The sequence below is a fragment of the Ostrea edulis genome, chromosome 3, assembly GCF_947568905.1.
Source record: "Ostrea edulis chromosome 3, xbOstEdul1.1, whole genome shotgun sequence".
NCBI lineage: Eukaryota > Metazoa > Mollusca > Bivalvia > Ostreida > Ostreidae > Ostrea > Ostrea edulis.
Genome location: NC_079166.1, coordinates 80818447 through 80843098, shown reverse-complemented (window position 1 = coordinate 80843098; position 24652 = coordinate 80818447). Strand labels below are relative to the sequence as shown.

At 37.2% G+C, this 24652-nt stretch overlaps 1 protein-coding gene across 7 annotated transcripts; it reads left to right on the top strand.

Moving 5' to 3' along the window:
- Positions 1-333: 333 nt before the first annotated feature.
- On the top strand, positions 334-24568 carry LOC125675468 (mucin-2-like). Of its 7 annotated transcripts, none has more exons than XR_008801300.1 (5): positions 334-424; positions 15496-17731; positions 19069-19130; positions 23969-24025; positions 24414-24456. XR_008801300.1 is itself a non-coding variant. In XM_056159143.1 (5 exons), exons 3-5 carry the CDS (start codon positions 16541-16543, stop codon positions 24423-24425), a joined length of 1260 nt encoding a protein of 419 aa, XP_056015118.1. In that variant the 5' UTR covers positions 334-424; positions 15496-15546; positions 15941-16540; the 3' UTR covers positions 24426-24568. The 7 variants fall into 7 exon arrangements, 6 of the variants coding, with proteins under 6 accessions (XP_056015118.1, XP_048769087.2, XP_056015116.1 ...); XM_056159143.1 differs by lacking the exon at positions 19069-19130 and having other exon boundaries at positions 15496-15546; positions 15941-17731; positions 24414-24568; XM_048913130.2 differs by lacking the exon at positions 19069-19130 and having other exon boundaries at positions 15496-15552; positions 15941-17731; positions 24414-24568.
- The last annotated feature ends 84 nt before the right edge of the window (positions 24569-24652 follow it).

The window sequence follows — 24652 nt, the reverse complement described above, 5'->3', positions numbered from 1 at the left end:
TTTCATTTATGTCCCAGTAATCTCGCACTTGCTCGCGAGACTTGTGCATTTTCTTACCAATGACGTACAAGAGTCATCAAAGCGCGATAACTCTAATGAGCTGGTAATGAGAAGTATTCCCAAACATTACTTGCAAAGGTCTTTTGAATATTTCTGTAAACTCTAGTAATTCAAATCACTATGGTGGAAATTTTTATAATCAATTAAACATTTCTTATAACCTCTACTTACATAGTAGATAAAAGATAAAAGATATGGCGCTAGGACTTTAATCTTTTTTTTATACTTTACAATTTCTTTCTTCTTATAGATTTACCATCGGGCTCGGTATTCAAGTAATTGGTTGGCGATATCTGCCAGCAGTCGGATTGTAACTCGAATAGGGAATATTTGCCTAGATTACCCCTTTTATGTGGAGTTATAGGTATGCAAACACTATTTATAGAATTATTTACCCCTAACTTCTAAATCTTGAATGTATTTACCTCTGAAGCATTCCAGTTGTAGCCAAAACATACTGCACCAATTCATAAACTTTATGGATTGGTGCACACCTTCCTTAAAATATTGTTTCATTTCATCATATTGTGTCATCAAGTTAATATCTTACAAATCTTTTCTAGTGCCTTTATGATAAAGGTACTGGAAAAGATTTGTAAGATATTAACTTGATGACACAATGTGCTGAAATGAAACAATATTTTAAGGTACAGACCTTGGACAAAAGTATTCGCACGATAATGGTCGACGTTATTTCAACAGACACCACCTGACGTAATCAAAATATACATTTTGAAGCATTGAAATGGAAACAAATACACGTGGATGGGAAAAAAAAATATGTCAAACCATTGAGGAAAATATTTTTCCTTTAATTTTTAAAAATAAAAGTGTTCTTACCTTAATATTTTGTAATATAACCTCTGGCCCTCTGTACCCGTTTAACTCTCTCCGGTAGCGACATGTACAGAGTTTGTATGTATTCCACGGTAAATGAGGTCCAAATGTCGAAAATATTGTCATAGAGTTGATGCACAGTATTTATTGTTTGTGTACGAGATTGTAATTTTCTCTTAATCGTAAGCCATACGTTTTCGATGGGGTTTAAGTCTGGGGATTGGGCCGGCCAATCCAGTGCAGGTATATGGTTGGTATTTTTATAATTTTTTGTGGCTTGAGACCGATGGACAGGGGCATTGTCATCCATAAACAAATAATCACTACCCGGAAAATGTCTAGCAACAACCGGCCATAAATTGTTTTCTAGAATGTCGATGTATTTTTGAGAATTGATATTTCCGACCACTCTGCAAATTGTACCGACGCCATTAAACGTTATGCAGCAGCCCCAAATCATGACACTCAATTTCTTATTTATTCCAGGAGAAATACACTCAGGCAGCCAAGCTTCGTCACTTTTACGCCAAACATATACTCGGCAATCAGTTCCAATCACGATTTGACTTTCATCAGAAAAAATAACCTTTTTCCATTCACTGTTTACCGACCATATCCTTTTCTCCATGCACCATCTCACCCGCTTAACTCTGTTCTCACTTCGGACCCGGATTTTTTTCTTACATACGCATCTCTTGTAACCATTTTGCCTCAAACAATGCCAAACTGTTTTCTTAGATACATGAACATCATTATTTTCATTATATTTTGCTATGACATCAGATAGAATCAACTTTCGATCAACTCGTACCTGTCGCGTGAGCTTCCTCGCACTTCGAACATTAATGGACTTCCTCCGACCACTTCGGTGTTGATTTTCTACGTCCCCTTGCCTTCTAAATTTTTTCCAGACACTAAAAACTGTTGACTTTGGAATATTTAACATTCTACCAATTTCCCCATAACTTATACACTTTTTGACCAATGTGATGATGTTTTCTTTACAACCAGTGCTCAGTTCAGACTATTTGCGACCCATTGTTAAAAATCTCCAAATATCTTTGTTTACAATTGACTAGCAGACGAAAAAAAAATTATGACGTAAGTTATGACTATCTACTTACCTACATTTAACGGTGCACACTGAAAAAAGTGTCAAAACATCAAAAGACCGTAAAGAAAAATACTGATTTTCAGACTGACGTTCGCGTCGGCCATTACCGTGCGAATACTTTTGTCCAAGGTCTGTAGGTGTTTTATTCTACATGCCATGCAATTGTCAATGTAGCAGAATAGACCTAGCAGTAGGGTTGGCAAAAAAGTGGTCAATATGAGTATTGACCGGGCCTGTGGTCAATACTAGTTAAAACCGGTCAATACTGGTCAATACTGGTTAATACTGGTCGATTGAAGATTATTTGGTCATTATAGTCTGTGTTATTCATTTTAAATGTTTAAGTGACCATTATGGTAAATACTGTAATTCATAACATGCACTATCAGTTTATAATATACTGATAAGTCATAATATTACATAAATAATATACAAATGACTCTGTTGAATTGGGGAAGATGTAAAAGTTTCTGTTCAAATTCCTTCATTTAACAAAGTAACTACCTATTTAAGTATTGTTTCATCAATCTTCATTTTAAATGTTGAATAAACATTTGAGGGGTTGTGTTGGTGATGTTTTCATAACAATAACAGGCACACTGGTCATCTCTGGTCCCAGCCTATGCTTATTAACACCTGTCAACTCTGCTTCCTGTGCTCAGGTAATGTCCAACTACCTTTTATTCTTAATCTGTCCAGGTACATGTAGTAAAAGGTCTGTCTCCAATCGTCAAGCTATGCTATAGAACTGTGACCCTCTGGTTGGTACTGAAGATATTTCGGTCAGTTTCAGCAAACCAAATATATTATTAAACTTATGAAATTACATTTGATTATCTAATGAAAAATATTAATCAACAATTGATCCATATAAAGACTTAATTTATCTTGATCTTTGCTAGAAATGTGCAAAATTAGGAAAATGGACAGTTTAAATCACAATTGACCATTATATGACCAGTATTGACCACTTGGGGAGTATTGACCGGGACGGTTAAAACCACTGGTTAAAACCGGGGGCGGTTTTGACCGCCCAACCCTGCCTAGCATAGGTCACATTAATGTATTTTGATTTGATAGATCATGAGTTCAAACATTAAACAGGTTGGGAACACTTTCACTGCAGTGAGAGATCTTCTTGCTAAAATGCGATGAGATCTTCTTGCTAAAATGCGATTATCCCTTTTTAGCGAGAGTATAAATACCCCGTACAACTAAGACAGACACCCGTAGAGTAGAATCTACATCTCTTAATGTTTCTCATGAAAGAGTACATCTCTTAATGTTTCTCATGAAAGAGTACATCTCTTAATGTTTCTCATGAAAAGAAGAAAAAGTGCTAAAATGTCTGATACTTCTGCAAATATATAAATCAAAACAAAAACATGATGTGCACTGGATTTCAGCCTCCTTCCCTCATATATGCAGCAATGTTCATATGAAATTTCTTGACTGTGTTCTCAATTTTATAGCTCGACGATTTGCGTACTGAGTGTATGTCATACTTATTCAGCATAGCACAGAATTTGGCATTATTTTCAGTAAAGACACATTTATGCAGGGCTTGAAGCTAACTTTTTATGTCACTAGACCATAGATGTTACATCTCGCATATTAGCCGTGAGATCACGTAATTTAGCCTTGCAAAAGTCTCACGGCGGGAGGAGCATTCTCGCGTAAATTTATTAGCCTCCCGTATTTTGTAATCGCGCCATTTTTGTATTTGTGTCTTACTTTCCTGATCTTGTTTGACGACGATATGTCTATTTTTAAGCTGACATGTGATATTTCATTCAAAATGGTGGATAAGATATGAACAATCGCTCTCTCTCAGATAAGTTTTGTTGTGATAACTAATCAATTGGTTATGATAATAATACATTTAACAGATATCAAGTAGTATTTAGAAATAGGGTGTAATTTCTATTGCTGAAACGATAATAGCGCATCAGATTACGCCAGGATGTTGAAGAGATCGAGACACTCGTCGGAACCTACAATTTCTATTTCCCTGAGTTAAAAAGTATGCTTTGTTAAGTACAATCCCACATGGGTTTTTGAATATCCGTGAGTGAAAAGGAGCTCTATTAGTATTAATCATGCCTACTGCACAACGTGTGGGTGCAATTTTTTCAGTTTCAAATGCCGATTCTGAAAGGAGTTTTTCTATTCTAAGAAAAATTCAAACAGATTGGCGACAGTCTATGAATGGTTTGTAGCAGGTCTGGCGTTCGTATAGTCTGTACTTCGCGTTGTGTTTGTTTTATTTTATTTTGATAGTGGCGACTCCGAAACGACCCAACTACACTATGATTTTAAACTTGAAATAGATTCAAATAGAAATGAAAATAAGATAAATAACACTTTACGAATTTATTACCAGTATGAATGTGACAAAGACAAACTCCTAAAGCCTAGAACTTAGCCTAGAAACTATCAAGAAATCTCCCAACCCAAAGGTAATATAATAATTTAGTAAGTAAAAAGGGCAAAGTAGACGAACAAAACGTAATACCAAAATAGGAATAATAGAAGGAGAAGAGTAGCTAGCAAGGCCAGCTGTCTTGCTTCCACGAATAGTAAGTTGCATGGCTTTATATAGCAAATTAAACAATAGAAACTGTCATTAAAGTTATTGGCTAAAAGATAAAGTGGGCGTGGTCAAATACAACGGGTGAATAATTTATATCGGGATCGAAATCCAGAAATAAAAGTAAAAGTAAAACCCAAACTACCACATTCCTCCCCCCTTAAAGACAAATGCTATACATTTGACTAAAAGCTAGGATATAGAAATGAAAAATAAACCCCTCTTCTCCCCATGGAAAACAATGGTATACATTGTACAAAATATATGAATGAATGTCCAGTATACGTTATATACGAAAGTTCACTTTAAAGAAAAGTCCATGTATCATAAAAAGTTCATCAAAAGGCGGGTAACGTAACAGTTCTCCTCGGTTAGTATCGACGCATTGACTTCACCAAAATGTCAGGAGCGCGAAAACAGGAATAGTTCACAACACTGTCATATCACGTTCACTGATTTCGGTTCTTAGGTCCAGATACTCCGAAGATCATGAATCTCGGAAATCCCACAGAGTTGAAAACCATGTGTTCCATGCATCAATCTCTGGATTCCGTTTGTAACTGTCATCCATGTCCCACCAGAAACTGAAAAAAAATCTGAAAGCATATTTAGTAAGAGTGCTAGATATATGAAAAAATAAATATAAGTAATATCATAATTACTGGTAATTAAATAAGAAAATTTAAAGAAAAATGTATAATAGAGTAAATTTACGTGGTTTATAATAATTTCACATCCCAAAATTGCCATACAGATGTCAGGGGATAGAAATTCTACTTAATCGTATCAATTTACGTGTTTTTAATAAAGGTAGTAAATTTTAAATAAAAAGAACACAAACTGTGTGTACATACACACACGTATGTGTAGCATAAAGTACGATCAACCAGTTTATCGTACATCTGGGTAACATAACCCGTATGACTACTTCAATAAGTCAAAAATCTAACCTATTCCTTTTGGAAATTCCGGTCTACAGTAAGAGTACAATACCAGCGACTCTACTGCATAACGGACCGAATTAGTGCTTGTGCACTGGCTCTTCACCAAGAAACAAACTTGACCAGGGGGAACAGTCCTCCCATCAAGTTTCAACGCAAAAACAGAACGCAAGTCAAACTTATCAACTGAAGGTTCTAAATAAAATTCCGATCTAGGAATGAATTCGTTTGCCTCAGGATTCAAAGAAGTCGCAACACAAACTGATTTCAACTCCGACTCGCAAATATCGTGTATATCATTGGAGTTACGAATATGAACTTCATCAGAATGAAATGATTCTTCATCGATAGAGTTTTCGGCGAGTTCATTCTGTGCATTACTCGTCAAAATGTCGGGTGGCCGTCTGTGTTCAGTAATGTTTGAACGTTCTAGATCTGATGTCACGGCCCCAGCATCAGAACTTGTGAGTTTCCTGATATTTTGGGTTGACTTTGACGCACAGTCAGGATCATTCTTAGTTTGAGATATGGCATTAGTTTCCAGTACTTTGTTCTTTTCATCGACCGTATACAAATCAAGAGCGGCTTGGATTTCTCTACGAATAAGGGCTCTAACAGAATTTGTATTAACTGGTGTATCGGAATCGCATGCAATGTTCTGCTGAACATACGCATTTCGCTCAATGAAATCTTCAAACTCGACAGCAGATGCGATGGCTTCATCTAAAGATGCAGGACGACTAAAGTAAACATGTTTCATTAAGTCGGCATCTCTTAAGCCAAATACAAACTGGTCAATAACGTGAGTTTCTATCGAGCTAAAAGAACAAGAATACGCTTTTAATGCAAGTCTCCGCAAGGAATGACCAAAGTCTGAAATAGTTTCTCCTTCTTCTCTAACCCTGTTCTTAAATTGAATTCTGTAAAAATCCTGAAATGCTGATGGACAAAAACGATTTCGTAATGTATCTTTCAATGTTCGAAAGTCTAAGGATACGGCTAAAGGAATTTCAGATAGAATGTGTTTTGCTGAGCCACGTAAAGACACAAGAAGCTGACTGGCACACTCTCTCTCACTCCAGCCATTCCACTTAGCAGCATGTTCAAACTGAATGAAAAATTCTCCAATATCGTAACTCCCATCAAACAATGGTGGATTGATTTCTTTCCTAAAATCGACTGTTTCATGCAAGAATCTCCTCTCTCGAAAACGACCCCCATTCTGTCCAAACTTAACTTTGATTTGGCTTTCTAACAAAGCACATTTCGCCGTTAAGAGATCTATCCTATGGTCTAAATCTGATAAAGGTTTGAAACCCCTTTGCATAACTGCATGGTGAGCAAAAATACTTCACCGTTGAAAGTATCAACAAAAAATAATAAAGGTAAATGTAAAGGGAAAAAAAAAACTTTCCCTAAAAATATGACGAAAGAATTCAGCCGAAATCCCAATCGCTGAAAAAGACTCACTGCGTGAAGCACGTGTCTATGAGAGTCACTGCCCAACAACAATGGAAATTCTATCCTGAGTTGTCGCGGTCGAACAAATAAGACAGCAGTTCGTATCGCTGAATAGGACTCACTGCGTGAAGCACGTGTCTTTAACAACCACTTCCCCACAACAATGAAAATCCTATCCTGGTCACGGCACCAAATAATGTAGCAGGTCTGGCGTTCGTATAGTCTGTACTTCGCGTTGTGTTTGTTTTATTTTATTTTGATAGTGGCGACTCCGAAACGACCCAACTACACTATGATTTTAAACTTGAAATAGATTCAAATAGAAATGAAAATAAGATAAATAACACTTTACGAATTTATTACCAGTATGAATGTGACAAAGACAAACTCCTAAAGCCTAGAACTTAGCCTAGAAACTATCAAGAAATCTCCCAACTCAAAGGTAATATAATAATTTAGTAAGTAAAAAGGGCAAAGTAGACGAACAAAACGTAATACCAAAATAGGAATAATGGAAGGAGAAGAGTAGCTAGCAAGGCCAGCTGTCTCGCTTCCACGAATAGTAAGTTGCATGGCTTTATATAGCAAATTAAACAATAGAAACTGTCATTAAAGTTATTGGCTAAAAGATAAAGTGGGCGTGGTCAAATACAACGGGTGAATAATTTATATCGGGATCGAAATCCAGAAATAAAAGTAAAAGTAAAACCCAAACTACCATAGGTTACTATCCATAGTTTGCTGAGTGGTAAATTTAATGTGCATGACAACAGTTATGATTATATACCATCATCTGCTAATCTCAATACAGCTAAAAAAGCTTATCATAATAATGAAGATATTTTGTTTGTTATGTTTTAATGTCCGTTTAAAATCTCACTTATTTTGGTGAAAAATCTCGCTTATTTAGGTGAAAAATCTCGCTTATTTTCACCCAATTTCTGAATCACCAGTATTATTTCACCCATCTCAAATATTGCTCCAATGATGTTGCAACACTTATGCTTTTTATGTCACCAGTCCAGCCGGACTGATGGGGTATAATTTCAACCAGTCTGCAGAAAAATTTACCAGTCCAACAGAGTTTTCCAGAAATAATTAAACATATTTCGTTAATGTTATTGAAATGAAATTTAACTCAATATGCCTCAGACAATACTGTAACACTTATGTTGGATTTATATTTACGAATCAGATTCGTCTGATATCTACAGATTGAAGCATGCTAAATGTGTGTATAAGATTTCATAAGTATACTTTCCAAAATGATGCTTTAGAAAATTAACCAGTCCCATTGGACTGACTAAAACAAATGTCAGTCAGACTGAGTCAGTCCGTCAGACCTTTAACCAGTCACAGACTGACGGGCATATGTTAATTTTGAGTCCTATTTGTGGCATTCCAGGTAATGTCTACTTTCTCGCTAAAGGGAGATAATCGCATTTTAGCGAGAAGATTTCACTATTGGGGAAGTATTCCCAACCTGTTTAAGCACTACTGTCCAAGTAATGTTGGATAGTTCTGCAGCCATTCAAAAGCATCCAGAAATAAATAGAACTAAAACTTGTCACTCCATTGACCACTCTAATGAACAGAAATTGCTGTCTTAAATTTTGTTAAATTCTTAAAGGTTATCCCAATCTCTCTGCAAAAGTATATATCGATCAACACTTCACAAAAGTTGCATCCCTTGTTTACCATCTCCCGGTTAAAAATCACATTTCCTACATTGGCTTTTGTATTTTTCTTATATGTGGCTTTGACATAATTTGTTATTTTTCCATCAATTGCAGTCAACTAAAATAATGCCCCAGGGTGGGGCAACCCATTAACTTGTATGAATGTTTGATAATTAGCTAAAACTCACAGTAATAACGTCTTATATTTGGTAAGGCAAAGAAGAAAAACTTGGTTTTTCACTGATTGACCTTTTTGCTGACCCCACAAAGGGACATAACTCACTGAGAAATATTGATACATGTACTGAGTGATGGTTGTCGCCCTGTTACTCTTACTCCAACGCCCTTGTCCCCATTTATTTCTATGGGTGTGAAAGCCCTTGGCAGCACATTCTACTGCGCTTGAAATCATGTGACTGCAGTTTGTAAATTCAGACTAAAACAGTGTTAGGCAGTACAAATGTAATGAGGAACTCTCCTGTTAGGTTTAGTACAGTTACATATTTCTAAGGGGAATGGGTGCCACCTTTCGTTTTTTTGTTATACGCCTGTCGAAGACGGGACATATTATGGTTTGGCATCGTCCGTCTGTCTGTCCAGACCTTGTGGGCATGATACAGACTGAACTGTAAGCTCTAGGATTTTACAACTTGGTACATTTGATCACCGTGAGGGGAAGATGTCTGTAGTTTTTCAAGGTCAAAGGTCAAGGTCATAGTATTACTTAGTAGGAAAACCTAATAGGAAACTCTTGTGGGCAGGATACAAACCAAACCCTAAGCTCCAGGGGCACGTTTTACAGAATAATTTACGACTTACGACCAACTTTGCATACTGGAATTATCCAGTTTATTGTAAGGTCATTTACTCCAAATGCAAAATAGTTTTTTAAAATGTTGAAATTAAGCCTCAGAAAAGTTTTACTTCATTCACTTAAAGTAATAACTGTGTAATACAATTTAAGACTCGTGACTTTGCCATAAGTTGTTTTTGTAAAACGGGTCCCAGGATATTACAACTTGGTATACTTTATCACCATGATGAGAGGAAGATGTTTATATTTTTTTTTCAAGGTCAGTAGTCAAAGGTCAAGGTCATACTATTACTTAGTAGGAAAACCTTGTAGGCAGGATACAAATCAAACCGTAAGCTTCAGAATATTGCAACTTGGTACATTTCATCACCATGATGAAAGGAAGATGCTATTGTTTTTCAAGGTCAGGAGTCAAAGGTCACGGTCGTAGTATTAATTAGTAGAAAAACAAATCAAACTGTAAGCTCCAGGATATTGATTGATTGATTGAATATTGTTTAAGGTTCCTCTCTAGAATATTTCACCCATATGGAGACATGACCACTGCTGGTGAAGAGCTGCAAAATTTAGGCCTATGCTCGGCACTTATAGCCATTGAGTAGGGGGTGGGTGGGATCTTTATCGTGCCACACTTGCTGTGACACGGGACCTCAGATTTTTTGGTTCCATCTGAATGACCGCACCATTTAGTTGCCTCTTATGATAAGCAAGGGGGTACTGAGGACCTATTCTAACCTGGATCCCCATGGGATCCCAGGATATTGCAATTTGGTACATTCGATCATCATCACGATGATAGGAAGATGCCTATAGTTTTTCAAGCTTATAGGTCAAGGTCACAGTATCACTTACATGTAGTAGGAAAACCTTGTAGGCAGTATACAAACTGAGCTGTTGGGGCTAGGACCATCATTCTTTGTACACACACACTTTATGCCAAGTGGAGAATGCCTATTGTTTCTTAAGGTCAAGTTCGTAGTAGCAGGATGCAGATTGATTCCTTTGGACAATTACCATTAAATTTGGTACACATACATCTTATGCCAATTGAAAATATTACATAGAGAGTACATGATTTGTCTTGTTTTTTTATGCAAAGAAAGTATGTCACACCCTGATGATTGCTGATACTACCTGAAGCCAAGTTTTACAAATCATGATGTAAGAAAAACACCCTATACATTAGCTTTGCACGTGTGTATTATGTACCTTTGGCAGTACTCTTGTTTTGTTTTGTTTTTTCCGAGGGGTTTCAACTTATCCTAACTAGGCAGTAGTACTGGGTGTTTTACAACTGGAATTGCACATAGATAATGAAATACATTGTATGTGTATTTCTGTCCAATCTAAGAGAGATTGATATACTTTGGATCCTTTTTTCTCCTGTGTATATATACCTGACATAGACGGTTTTTATTGTGCAGTATTTACTGGTGTTCTGTACTGTAAGCAGAACACAAGTCACATTTAATGAGGTTACCGTGGCAACAGTCAAAACCTCAGGACCAATACTTCACAAAAAAAAAAATACTGAATTTCAAATGACTTGTATCAGAGTCATGACAGTGCGGAGTGTACAGTATGATGAACGTGATGAGACAGGAGTTTGCAGTCTTTCAAATGAAAAACTTATTGAGCACTGGTCATTCGGGCATTTGTATCTGGACTTTATGATAGATCAAACACAAAGTCTCAATTTTTTATGCCTCCATAATAGGGGATTTTGGTCTGTTTGTCCACAAAAACTTAATCATGGACAAAACTTTTGAGAAGTTGATGATAGGACTTTCATATTTCACAATTGTTTTCCTTGGGATAACCTTGTGAAAAAAGTTGAAAGACCTTTCTTTTTGACCTTGTGACCTTGACCAGGGGTTATGGGGGCATCAGTGTTTCACAAACACACCGTGTTCAGTTTGAAAAGAACTTTGAAGAGAGTACATTAAACCATATTAAGGGTTTCAGACTTTCAGTCAAAATTAGTTCTAGTGCGATAAAATACTATTTGCTTACAATCATCAAATGGTAACATATCATTTCAACAGAAAGTCATTGATATTGATCAAAAGCACAGGCCTGACAGTCTGGTATATGTGTAATAATTGTACAAGACAAATCCCAATTTTGCTGGACTTGGTCTCCGGGCCAGTAGCTATTTTCGAAGTTTAAGTAACAAGATATTCACCACAGATAAATCTATTGTCATGTTAAAGCAGTGATGCAGTGGTAGACTAAGGTCTATAGAGAGAAAGCTGCTGTGGTGGACCTTCTTTAGAAGGAGATCAAAGTGAGGGAGACTTTCATGTTTTATGTACAATGTATCTACTTTTTAGCTCACCTGAGCTGAAAGCTCAAGTGAGCTTTTCTGATCACCCGTATTCGTCCGTCCGTCTGTAAACTTTTCACATTTTCAACTTCTTCTCAACAACCACTGGGCCAATTTCAACCAAAGTTGGCACAAAACATCCTTAGGTAAAGGGAATTCTAAATTGTTAAAATAAAGGGCCAGGCCACCTTCCAAGGGGAGATAATCAAGAAAAGGTAAAAATAGGGTAGGGTCATTAAAAAATCTTCTCAAGAACCACTTGGCCAGAAAAGATGAAATTTATAGATAAGCTTTATTAGGTAGTGCAGATTCAAGTTTGTTAAAATCACGGACCCCGGGGATTGGATGGGGCCTCAAGGGGGGCCTCAAAGTTTTACATACAAATTTATAGGAAAAATCTTTTAAAATCTTCTTCTCAAGAACCACTGGGCCAGAAAAGATGAAATTTATAGATAAGTTTTATTAAGTAGTGAAGATTCTAAATTGTTAAAATCATGGCCCCCGGGGGTCGGATGGGGCCACAATAGGGGATCAAAGTTTTACATACAAATATATAGGAAAAATCTTCTTCTCAAGAACCACTGAGCCAGAAAAGCTGAGATTTATATGAAAGCTTCCTGATATAGTACAGATTCTAAATTGTTAAGATCATGGCCCCCGGGGGTCGGATGGGACCACAATAGGGGATCAAAGTTTTACATACAAATATATAGGAAAAATCTTTAAAAATCTTCTTCCCAGAACCACTGAGCCAGAAAAGCTGAGATTTATATGAAAGCTTTCTGATATAGTGCAGATTCAGGTTTGTTAAAATCATGGCCCCCTGGGGTAGGATGGGGCCACAATAGGGGATCAAAGTTTTACATACAAATATAAAGGGAAAATCTTTAAAAATCTTCTTCTCAAGAACCACTGGGCCAGAAAAGATGAAATTTATAGATAAGTTTTATTAGGTAGTGCAGATTCTAAATTGTTAAAATCATGGCCCCCGGGGGTCGGATGGGGCCACAATAGGGGATCAAAGTTTTACATACAAATATATAGGAAAAATCTTTAAACATCTTCTTCTCAAGAACCACTGAGCCAGAAAAGCTGAGATTTATATGAAAGCTTCCTGATATAGTGCAGATTCTAAATTGTTAAGATCATGGCCCCCGGGGGTCGGATGGGGCCACAATAGGGGATCAAAGTTTTACATACAAATATATAGGAAAAATCTTTAAAAATCTTCTTCCCAGAACCACTGAGCCAGAAAAGCTGAGATTTATATGAAAGCTTTCTGATATAGTGCAGATTCAGGTTTGCTAAAATCATGGCCCCCTGGGGTAGGATGGGGCCACAATAGGGGGTCAAAGTTTTACATACAAATATATAGGGAAAATCTTTTAAAATCTTCTTCTCAAGAACCACTGAGCCAGAAAAGCTGAGATTTATATGAAAGCTTTCTTATATAATGCAGATTCTAAATTGTTAAAATCATGGCCCCCTGGGGTAGGATGGGGCCACAATAGGGGATCAAAGTTTTACATACAAATATATTGGAAAAATCTTTTAAAATCTTCTTCTCAAGAACCACTGAGCCAGAAAAGCTGAGATTTATATGAAAGCTTCCTGATATAGTACAGATTCTAAATTGTTAAAATCATTGTCCCCGGGGATCGGATGGGGCCACAATAGGGGGTCATAGTTTTTTGTTTTTTTTTATATAGTGCAGATTCAAGTTTGTTAAAATCATGGACCCCGGGGATTGGATGGGGTCTCAAGGAGGGCCTCAAAGTTTTACATACAAATTTATAGGAAAAATCTTTTAAAATCTTCTTCTCAAGAACCACTGAGCCAGAAATGCTGAGATTTATATGAAAGCTTCCTGATATAGTGCAGATTCTAAATTGTTAAAGGTCGGGAGTAACCTAGAAAATTTTACACCCCTACAGCAATTAAGCATATATGGCAAGAGGGCAGGGCTTAGCAGTGTTATCAGAATAAGCAGCAATCTGATGCTTGACTCTACACGCGCTCTGTAGCAGACGATATTTTGAACAGGGAGACTGGCATGATTTATCAAAATAAACTAAAGTTTTCCCGCATTTTTCTACCACTCTGCTCGATCTGTGAGGCACTGAAAGGCTATGTTTTTACTTTAACAAAACTTCACCCTAGGAACTACAAAATGAATTCATCATTGTTTTATCCATGTCTTTTAAAACATGTAGTTTTTTTTATAATATACACAAATATTGGTATATACGATATACTAATACTTATGATTTTCCTCTTGGTACCTTTCAATTGTGAGAAGAATTTGGGGGGAAATTGTAGCTGTGCAATGGACATGTGCATTGAAGGGTTATTAAGAAACATTTTGTCCATTATGATATTTGGAGACCTACTATCTGTGATTGTCTCTTTTGGCATTGTAATGTTCACACGTTAGAGTCCAGATTGAGAGTAATTTTAGAGTGATGGTTGATCAATTGGACATTTGTCATCATTGGTGAGAGACAATTAATGGGAGTTACACAACTGGCCTAGGAGATTGTTGCTTAATCAGACAAACATCATGCTTGACATTATTCGAGAAAAGGTACCAGCAATCCTGCAAAACTCTGAAACAGTGATCAGACTGAACAGTCCTAATGAGTTATTTTCATAAAGTTAACCAATTTTTTTAATGGAATGTGATTATATATAATTAAAAAATAAAATTTGGATTTACCAATGATATATGAGTAAGTACTTTTTTTCCACGTTATACAGTGATTTGATTACATGTTGCCTTTGGTGCAATCCCTCTTATCTAGAACTAAACAAGCATGCTCCTGCAATGTGTGAGTCAACATCCGGTGTAAACAATAACAAAAGATAATCACACCCACAAACTGCCAATCTCTAGTTTGAAATACAAATTTAGCCCTGCTTCAGATTTTTGAGGCCAAAATTAAAACTTCATGAGAAGTTATATCTAAAATAGATATGGCCAATATATGCACAGTTATGAGGGGAACAAGCATACCTATTTTAAAATTTCAGTACAACAGCTTAATCTTTATTTTTGCAAAATAAGTGCTGCAATCTGAATGTGACCAGAAAATTCATATATTCCACCATTTTCACCGATTGGCTGCTTTTATACCCAATTGCCGGCTTTTAAGATCATGGCCCCAGGGGGTCGGATGGGGCCACAATAGGGGGTCAAAGTTTTACATACAAATATATAGGAAAAATCTTTAAAAATCTTCTTCCCAGAACCACTGAGCCAGAAAAGCTGAGATTTATATGAAAGCTTTCTGATATAGTGCAGATTCAGGTTTGTTAAAATCATGGCCCCCTGGGGTAGGATGGGGCCACAATAGGGGATCAAAGTTTTACATACAAATATATAGGGAAAATCTTTAAAAATCTTCTTCTCAAGAACCATTAGGCCAAAGAAGTTCACATTTACATGAAAGCTTTCTGACATAGTGTAGATTCAAGTTTGCAAAAACCATGGTCTCCAGGGGTAGGTTTGGGGCCATGATAGGGACTACGGTTTTACATGCAAATAGATATGGAAAATCTCCTGAGATGGACCAAGGTGACTCAGGTGAGCGATGTGGCCCATGGGCCTCTTGTTATTATTTTGTGTTTTGCCTTGAAGAATTTCTCAGTCATATTGAGGTATTTCTATTTGTAGTTGAAGTATCACAAATTTACAAACCAGTGCATGGTGTTCCGGACTGTATCAGTGAGGGTACTTTATTGTGCTAATGTCTGCTGCCACATGAAACTCGTCCAACACACCTATGACTTTCACTTCTAAATGCAGAGCGTTTAGCGAAGGAACAGTCACTACCTATTTTAACCTCTTGGGTTTGACACTGTCAAGGCATTGACCGGGCTCGAATCCCCGCCCTCCTGGTCACGAAGCGAATGTTCTAACCACTAACGGCTTAAATCATATGTGTCGTCTTATAGATACCCAAATCAAGATATATATGTACCAGCATCCATGATGAAATATGCAAATTTCTTTGCCTCAGATATAAGACCCATCACATTTCATGACACAAATCACAAAATGAAAATCTATTACTTTGAGCATTTGATAATTTATTTAAACTCATTTTCTTTATTTGTAGACAGCAGCCTAAGGACGGGCTCGTCCAGCTGTTGAGGTAGCGTGTATACCTACTCAGTATGCTACTGATACAACAGAGGAAGGACCAGAGAACTCTCCATACAACATAAGGCAGTGTGAAACGTGAGCCAGTCAACAACAGAGGAAGGACCAGAGAACTCTCCATACAACATAAGGCAGTGTGAAACGCAAGCCAGTCAATAACAGAGGAAGGACCAGAGAACTCTATATACATCATAAGGCAGTGTGAAACGCGAGCCAGTCAACAACAGAGGAAGGACCAGAGAACTCTATATACATCATAAGGCAGTGTGAAACGCGAGCCAGTCAATAGGAATTTGAAATGAAAACAAACTGGATGAGAACCAGTATGTTGGGATTTTCAAATTTGTGCCTGAAATTTAAACAACAGCAGCTTTTCCAGTTTATTTCTGTTGTTGGATTCTGATTTTAGAATGTGAAGTGTACAGCATTTAAAGTCCTGAAAATCACATAGCTTTCCCTGCTGTGGACCTTTATATTAAAACGTGTAAGAAGTCCTCCATCAACCTAGTTTTCCACATTTTAACTGAGGTTTTTCTGAAATCCCAACATAATTAGGATGTCGGATAAAGATAGAAATCCAGGAAATGTTCCACAAAATAATTCAGAAGGATTGGATTTTTATGGAGCAAATGCACAAACTGTCTTAAATGGTAGGTATGCTCCTATTTTACAGAAATTTCAAGACTTTGTGAACACCCAGAATTCCAGTGGATACAGGAAGCAGTACCAAATGGTGGTAATGCATCCAAAACATAATAAGGTGGAAATCCCAGATTTAAACATAGCAGACCAAACTGAAAGAAAAACATTCCAGAGCAAGGCAAATACTAGTAGACCAATCTGGAATGCTTCCAATATCTTTCCAAGTCCTTCATCTAATGAAGTAGTCTCATCAGTTTCCCAAGACTTCAAATCTGAAGAATGTGAAGCATATTCAGAACCTTATAAACCAGAAAAAGATTTGGAGGATGAGTTTACTCTTTCTAGTCAGTCTCCACAAATCTCACCAGTTTCCCAAGCACCAATCTCACCAGTTTCCCAAGCACAAATCTCACCAGTGTCTCAAGACTTCAAATCGGAAGACTGTGCAGCATATTCAAAACCTTCAAAGTTTGTTTTTGCCTCATCTTGTGCCCCTTATAAACCAGAAAGAGATTTGGAGGATAGTTTTTCTGTGTCTGTTCTCTCACCAGTTTCCCAAGCACCAATCTCACCAGTTTCCCAAGCACCAATCTCACCAGTTTCCCAAGCACAAATCTCACCAGTGTCTCAAGACTTCAAATCGGAAGACTGTGCAGCATATTCAAAACCTTCAAAGTTTGTTTTTGCCTCATCTTGTGCCCCTTATAAACCAGAAGGAGATTTGGAGGATAGTTTTTCTGTGTCTGTTCTCTCACCAGTTTCCCAAGCACCAATCTCACCAGTTTCCCGAGCACCAAACTCACCAGTTTCCCAAGCACCAATCTTACCAGTTTCCCAAGCACCAATCTCACCAGTTTCCCAAGCATCAATCTCACCAGTTTCCCAAGCTGATTATGTACCAGATGAAGAGCCTTCACAACTTCTATTTGTATCATCCACTGATCCAGAGAGAGATTCTGAGCTGTGTGCTACATATGGCCAACCACTCTTATATAATGACCATTGTGAGAATAAGGGAGTAATTCCGACGGAACATCTTGTGTCAGTGAAATTTCAGCCAATTTCCTATAAACAGTTACAATCATTTAATGAAGAAGGGGAAACGGTAAGTTTTCTGCACTTGATCCAGACCTTGTGGGCATGATACAGACTGAACTGTAAGCTCTAGGATTTTACAACTTGGTACATTTGATCACCGTGAGGGGAAGATGTCTGTAGTTTTTCAAGGTCAAAGGTCAAGGTCATAGTATTACTTAGTAGGAAAACCTAATAGGAAACTCTTGTGGGCAGGATACAAACCAAACCCTAAGCTCCAGGGGCACGTTTTACAGAATAATTTACGACTTACGACCAACTTTGCATACTGGAATTATCCAGTTTATTGTAAGGTCATTTACTCCAAATGCAAAATAGTTTTTTAAAATGTTGAAATTAAGCCTCAGAAAAGTTTTACTTCATTCACTTAAAGTAATAACTGTGTAATACAATTTAAGACTCGTGACTTTGCCATAAGTTGTTTTTGTAAAACGGGTCCCAGGATATTACAACTTGGTATACTTTATCACCATGATGAGAGGAAGATGTTTATATTTTTTTTTCAAGGTCAGTAGTCAAAGGTCAAGGTCATACTATTACTTAGTAGGAAAACCTTGTAGGCAGGATACAAATCAAACCGTAAGCTTCAGAATATTGCAACTTGGTACATTTCATCACCATGATGAAAGGAAGATGCTATTGTTTTTCAAGGTCAGGAGTCAAAGGTCACGGTCGTAGTATTAATTAGTAGAAAAACAAATCAAACTGTAAGCTCCAGGATATTGATTGATTGATTGAATATTGTTTAAGGTTCCTCTCTAGAATATTTCACCCATATGGAGACATGACCACTGCTGGTGAAGAGCTGCAAAATTTAGGCCTATGCTCGGCACTTATAGCCATTGAGTAGGGGGTGGGTGGGATCTTTATCGTGCCACACTTGCTGTGACACGGGACCTCAGATTTTTTGGTTCCATCTGAATGACCGCACCATTTAGTTGCCTCTTATGATAAGCAAGGGGGTACTGAGGACCTATTCTAACCTGGATCCCCATGGGATCCCAGGATATTGCAATTTGGTACATTCGATCATCATCACGATGATAGGAAGATGCCTATAGTTTTTCAAGCTTATAGGTCAAGGTCACAGTATCACTTACATGTAGTAGGAAAACCTTGTAGGCAGTATACAAACTGAGCTGTTGGGGCTAGGACCATCATTCTTTGTACACACACACTTTATGCCAAGTGGAGAATGCCTATTGTTTCTTAAGGTCAAGTTCGTAGTAGCAGGATGCAGATTGATTCCTTTGGACAATTACCATTAAATTTGGTACACATACATCTTATGCCAATTGAAAATATTACATAGAGAGTACATGATTTGTCTTGTTTTTTTATGCAAAGAAAGTATGTCACACCCTGATGATTGCTGATACTACCTGAAGCCAAGTTTTACAAATCATGATGTAAGAAAAACACCCTATACATTAGCTTTGCACGTGTGTATTATGTACCTTTGGCAGTACTCTTGTTTTGTTTTGTTTTTTCCGAGGGGTTTCAACTTATCCTAACTAGGCAGTAGTACTGGGTGTTTTACAACTGGAATTGCACATAGATAATGAAATACATTGTATGTGTATTTCTGTCCAATCTAAGAGAGATTGATATACTTTGGATCCTTTTTTCTCCTGTGTATATATACCTGACATAGACGGTTTTTATTGTGCAGTATTTACTGGTGTTCTGTACTGTAAGCAGAACACAAGTCACATTTAATGAGGTTACCGTGGCAACAGTCAAAACCTCAGGACCAATACTTCACAAAAAAAAAAATACTGAATTTCAAATGACTTGTATCAGAGTCATGACAGTGCGGAGTGTACAGTATGATGAACGTGATGAGACAGGAGTTTGCAGTCTTTCAAATGAAAAACTTATTGAGCACTGGTCATTCGGGCATTTGTATCTGGACTTTATGATAGATCAAACACAAAGTCTCAATTTTTTATGCCTCCATAATAGGGGATTTTGGTCTGTTTGTCCACAAAAACTTAATCATGGACAAAACTTTTGAGAAGTTGATGATAGGACTTTCATATTTCACAATTGTTTTCCTTGGGATAACCTTGTGAAAAAAGTTGAAAGACCTTTCTTTTTGACCTTGTGACCTTGACCAGGGGTTATGGGGGCATCAGTGTTTCACAAACACACCGTGTTCAGTTTGAAAAGAACTTTGAAGAGAGTACATTAAACCATATTAAGGGTTTCAGACTTTCAGTCAAAATTAGTTCTAGTGCGATAAAATACTATTTGCTTACAATCATCAAATGGTAACATATCATTTCAACAGAAAGTCATTGATATTGATCAAAAGCACAGGCCTGACAGTCTGGTATATGTGTAATAATTGTACAAGACAAATCCCAATTTTGCTGGACTTGGTCTCCGGGCCAGTAGCTATTTTCGAAGTTTAAGTAACAAGATATTCACCACAGATAAATCTATTGTCATGTTAAAGCAGTGATGCAGTGGTAGACTAAGGTCTATAGAGAGAAAGCTGCTGTGGTGGACCTTCTTTAGAAGGAGATCAAAGTGAGGGAGACTTTCATGTTTTATGTACAATGTATCTACTTTTTAGCTCACCTGAGCTGAAAGCTCAAGTGAGCTTTTCTGATCACCCGTATTCGTCCGTCCGTCTGTAAACTTTTCACATTTTCAACTTCTTCTCAACAACCACTGGGCCAATTTCAACCAAAGTTGGCACAAAACATCCTTAGGTAAAGGGAATTCTAAATTGTTAAAATAAAGGGCCAGGCCACCTTCCAAGGGGAGATAATCAAGAAAAGGTAAAAATAGGGTAGGGTCATTAAAAAATCTTCTCAAGAACCACTTGGCCAGAAAAGATGAAATTTATAGATAAGCTTTATTAGGTAGTGCAGATTCAAGTTTGTTAAAATCACGGACCCCGGGGATTGGATGGGGCCTCAAGGGGGGCCTCAAAGTTTTACATACAAATTTATAGGAAAAATCTTTTAAAATCTTCTTCTCAAGAACCACTGGGCCAGAAAAGATGAAATTTATAGATAAGTTTTATTAAGTAGTGAAGATTCTAAATTGTTAAAATCATGGCCCCCGGGGGTCGGATGGGGCCACAATAGGGGATCAAAGTTTTACATACAAATATATAGGAAAAATCTTCTTCTCAAGAACCACTGAGCCAGAAAAGCTGAGATTTATATGAAAGCTTCCTGATATAGTACAGATTCTAAATTGTTAAGATCATGGCCCCCGGGGGTCGGATGGGACCACAATAGGGGATCAAAGTTTTACATACAAATATATAGGAAAAATCTTTAAAAATCTTCTTCCCAGAACCACTGAGCCAGAAAAGCTGAGATTTATATGAAAGCTTTCTGATATAGTGCAGATTCAGGTTTGTTAAAATCATGGCCCCCTGGGGTAGGATGGGGCCACAATAGGGGATCAAAGTTTTACATACAAATATAAAGGGAAAATCTTTAAAAATCTTCTTCTCAAGAACCACTGGGCCAGAAAAGATGAAATTTATAGATAAGTTTTATTAGGTAGTGCAGATTCTAAATTGTTAAAATCATGGCCCCCGGGGGTCGGATGGGGCCACAATAGGGGATCAAAGTTTTACATACAAATATATAGGAAAAATCTTTAAACATCTTCTTCTCAAGAACCACTGAGCCAGAAAAGCTGAGATTTATATGAAAGCTTCCTGATATAGTGCAGATTCTAAATTGTTAAGATCATGGCCCCCGGGGGTCGGATGGGGCCACAATAGGGGATCAAAGTTTTACATACAAATATATAGGAAAAATCTTTAAAAATCTTCTTCCCAGAACCACTGAGCCAGAAAAGCTGAGATTTATATGAAAGCTTTCTGATATAGTGCAGATTCAGGTTTGCTAAAATCATGGCCCCCTGGGGTAGGATGGGGCCACAATAGGGGGTCAAAGTTTTACATACAAATATATAGGGAAAATCTTTTAAAATCTTCTTCTCAAGAACCACTGAGCCAGAAAAGCTGAGATTTATATGAAAGCTTTCTTATATAATGCAGATTCTAAATTGTTAAAATCATGGCCCCCTGGGGTAGGATGGGGCCACAATAGGGGATCAAAGTTTTACATACAAATATATTGGAAAAATCTTTTAAAATCTTCTTCTCAAGAACCACTGAGCCAGAAAAGCTGAGATTTATATGAAAGCTTCCTGATATAGTACAGATTCTAAATTGTTAAAATCATTGTCCCCGGGGATCGGATGGGGCCACAATAGGGGGTCATAGTTTTTTGTTTTTTTTTATATAGTGCAGATTCAAGTTTGTTAAAATCATGGACCCCGGGGATTGGATGGGGTCTCAAGGAGGGCCTCAAAGTTTTACATACAAATTTATAGGAAAAATCTTTTAAAATCTTCTTCTCAAGAACCACTGAGCCAGAAATGCTGAGATTTATATGAAAGCTTCCTGATATAGTGCAGATTCTAAATTGTTAAAGGTCGGGAGTAACCTAGAAAATTTTACACCCCTACAGCAATTAAGCATATATGGCAAGAGGGCAGGGCTTAGCAGTGTTATCAGAATAAGCAGCAATCTGATGCTTGACTCTACACGCGCTCTGTAGCAGACGATATTTTGAACAGGGAGACTGGCATGATTTATCAAAATAAACTAAAGTTTTCCCGCATTTTTCTACCACTCTGCTCGATCTGTGAGGCACTGAAAGGCTATGTTTTTACTTTAACAAAACTTCACCCTAGGAACTACAAAATGAATTCATCATTGTTTTATCCATGTCTTTTAAAACATGTAGTTTTTTTTATAATATACACAAATATTGGTATATACGATATACTAATACTTATGATTTTCCTCTTGGTACCTTTCAATTGTGAGAAGAATTTGGGGGGAAATTGTAGCTGTGCAATGGACATGTGCATTGAAGGGTTATTAAGAAACATTTTGTCCATTATGATATTTGGAGACCTACTATCTGTGATTGTCTCTTTTGGCATTGTAATGTTCACACGTTAGAGTCCAGATTGAGAGTAATTTTAGAGTGATGGTTGATCAATTGGACATTTGTCATCATTGGTGAGAGACAATTAATGGGAGTTACACAACTGGCCTAGGAGATTGTTGCTTAATCAGACAAACATCATGCTTGACATTATTCGAGAAAAGGTACCAGCAATCCTGCAAAACTCTGAAACAGTGATCAGACTGAACAGTCCTAATGAGTTATTTTCATAAAGTTAACCAATTTTTTTAATGGAATGTGATTATATATAATTAAAAAATAAAATTTGGATTTACCAATGATATATGAGTAAGTACTTTTTTTCCACGTTATACAGTGATTTGATTACATGTTGCCTTTGGTGCAATCCCTCTTATCTAGAACTAAACAAGCATGCTCCTGCAATGTGTGAGTCAACATCCGGTGTAAACAATAACAAAAGATAATCACACCCACAAACTGCCAATCTCTAGTTTGAAATACAAATTTAGCCCTGCTTCAGATTTTTGAGGCCAAAATTAAAACTTCATGAGAAGTTATATCTAAAATAGATATGGCCAATATATGCACAGTTATGAGGGGAACAAGCATACCTATTTTAAAATTTCAGTACAACAGCTTAATCTTTATTTTTGCAAAATAAGTGCTGCAATCTGAATGTGACCAGAAAATTCATATATTCCACCATTTTCACCGATTGGCTGCTTTTATACCCAATTGCCGGCTTTTAAGATCATGGCCCCAGGGGGTCGGATGGGGCCACAATAGGGGGTCAAAGTTTTACATACAAATATATAGGAAAAATCTTTAAAAATCTTCTTCCCAGAACCACTGAGCCAGAAAAGCTGAGATTTATATGAAAGCTTTCTGATATAGTGCAGATTCAGGTTTGTTAAAATCATGGCCCCCTGGGGTAGGATGGGGCCACAATAGGGGATCAAAGTTTTACATACAAATATATAGGGAAAATCTTTAAAAATCTTCTTCTCAAGAACCATTAGGCCAAAGAAGTTCACATTTACATGAAAGCTTTCTGACATAGTGTAGATTCAAGTTTGCAAAAACCATGGTCTCCAGGGGTAGGTTTGGGGCCATGATAGGGACTACGGTTTTACATGCAAATAGATATGGAAAATCTCCTGAGATGGACCAAGGTGACTCAGGTGAGCGATGTGGCCCATGGGCCTCTTGTTATTATTTTGTGTTTTGCCTTGAAGAATTTCTCAGTCATATTGAGGTATTTCTATTTGTAGTTGAAGTATCACAAATTTACAAACCAGTGCATGGTGTTCCGGACTGTATCAGTGAGGGTACTTTATTGTGCTAATGTCTGCTGCCACATGAAACTCGTCCAACACACCTATGACTTTCACTTCTAAATGCAGAGCGTTTAGCGAAGGAACAGTCACTACCTATTTTAACCTCTTGGGTTTGACACTGTCAAGGCATTGACCGGGCTCGAATCCCCGCCCTCCTGGTCACGAAGCGAATGTTCTAACCACTAACGGCTTAAATCATATGTGTCGTCTTATAGATACCCAAATCAAGATATATATGTACCAGCATCCATGATGAAATATGCAAATTTCTTTGCCTCAGATATAAGACCCATCACATTTCATGACACAAATCACAAAATGAAAATCTATTACTTTGAGCATTTGATAATTTATTTAAACTCATTTTCTTTATTTGTAGACAGCAGCCTAAGGACGGGCTCGTCCAGCTGTTGAGGTAGCGTGTATACCTACTCAGTATGCTACTGATACAACAGAGGAAGGACCAGAGAACTCTCCATACAACATAAGGCAGTGTGAAACGTGAGCCAGTCAACAACAGAGGAAGGACCAGAGAACTCTCCATACAACATAAGGCAGTGTGAAACGCAAGCCAGTCAATAACAGAGGAAGGACCAGAGAACTCTATATACATCATAA

Bases quoted from the DNA above. Each gene is read 5' to 3' on its own strand.
- LOC125675468 (XM_056159141.1), top strand. From the start codon at position 16,541: ATGTCGGATAAAGATAGAAATCCAGGAAATGTTCCACAAAATAATTCA. The intron at 17,732-23,968 runs GTAAGTTTTCTG...TTCTATTTGTAG, and splicing joins TTAATGAAGAAGGGGAAACG to TTGAAGTATCACAAATTTAC.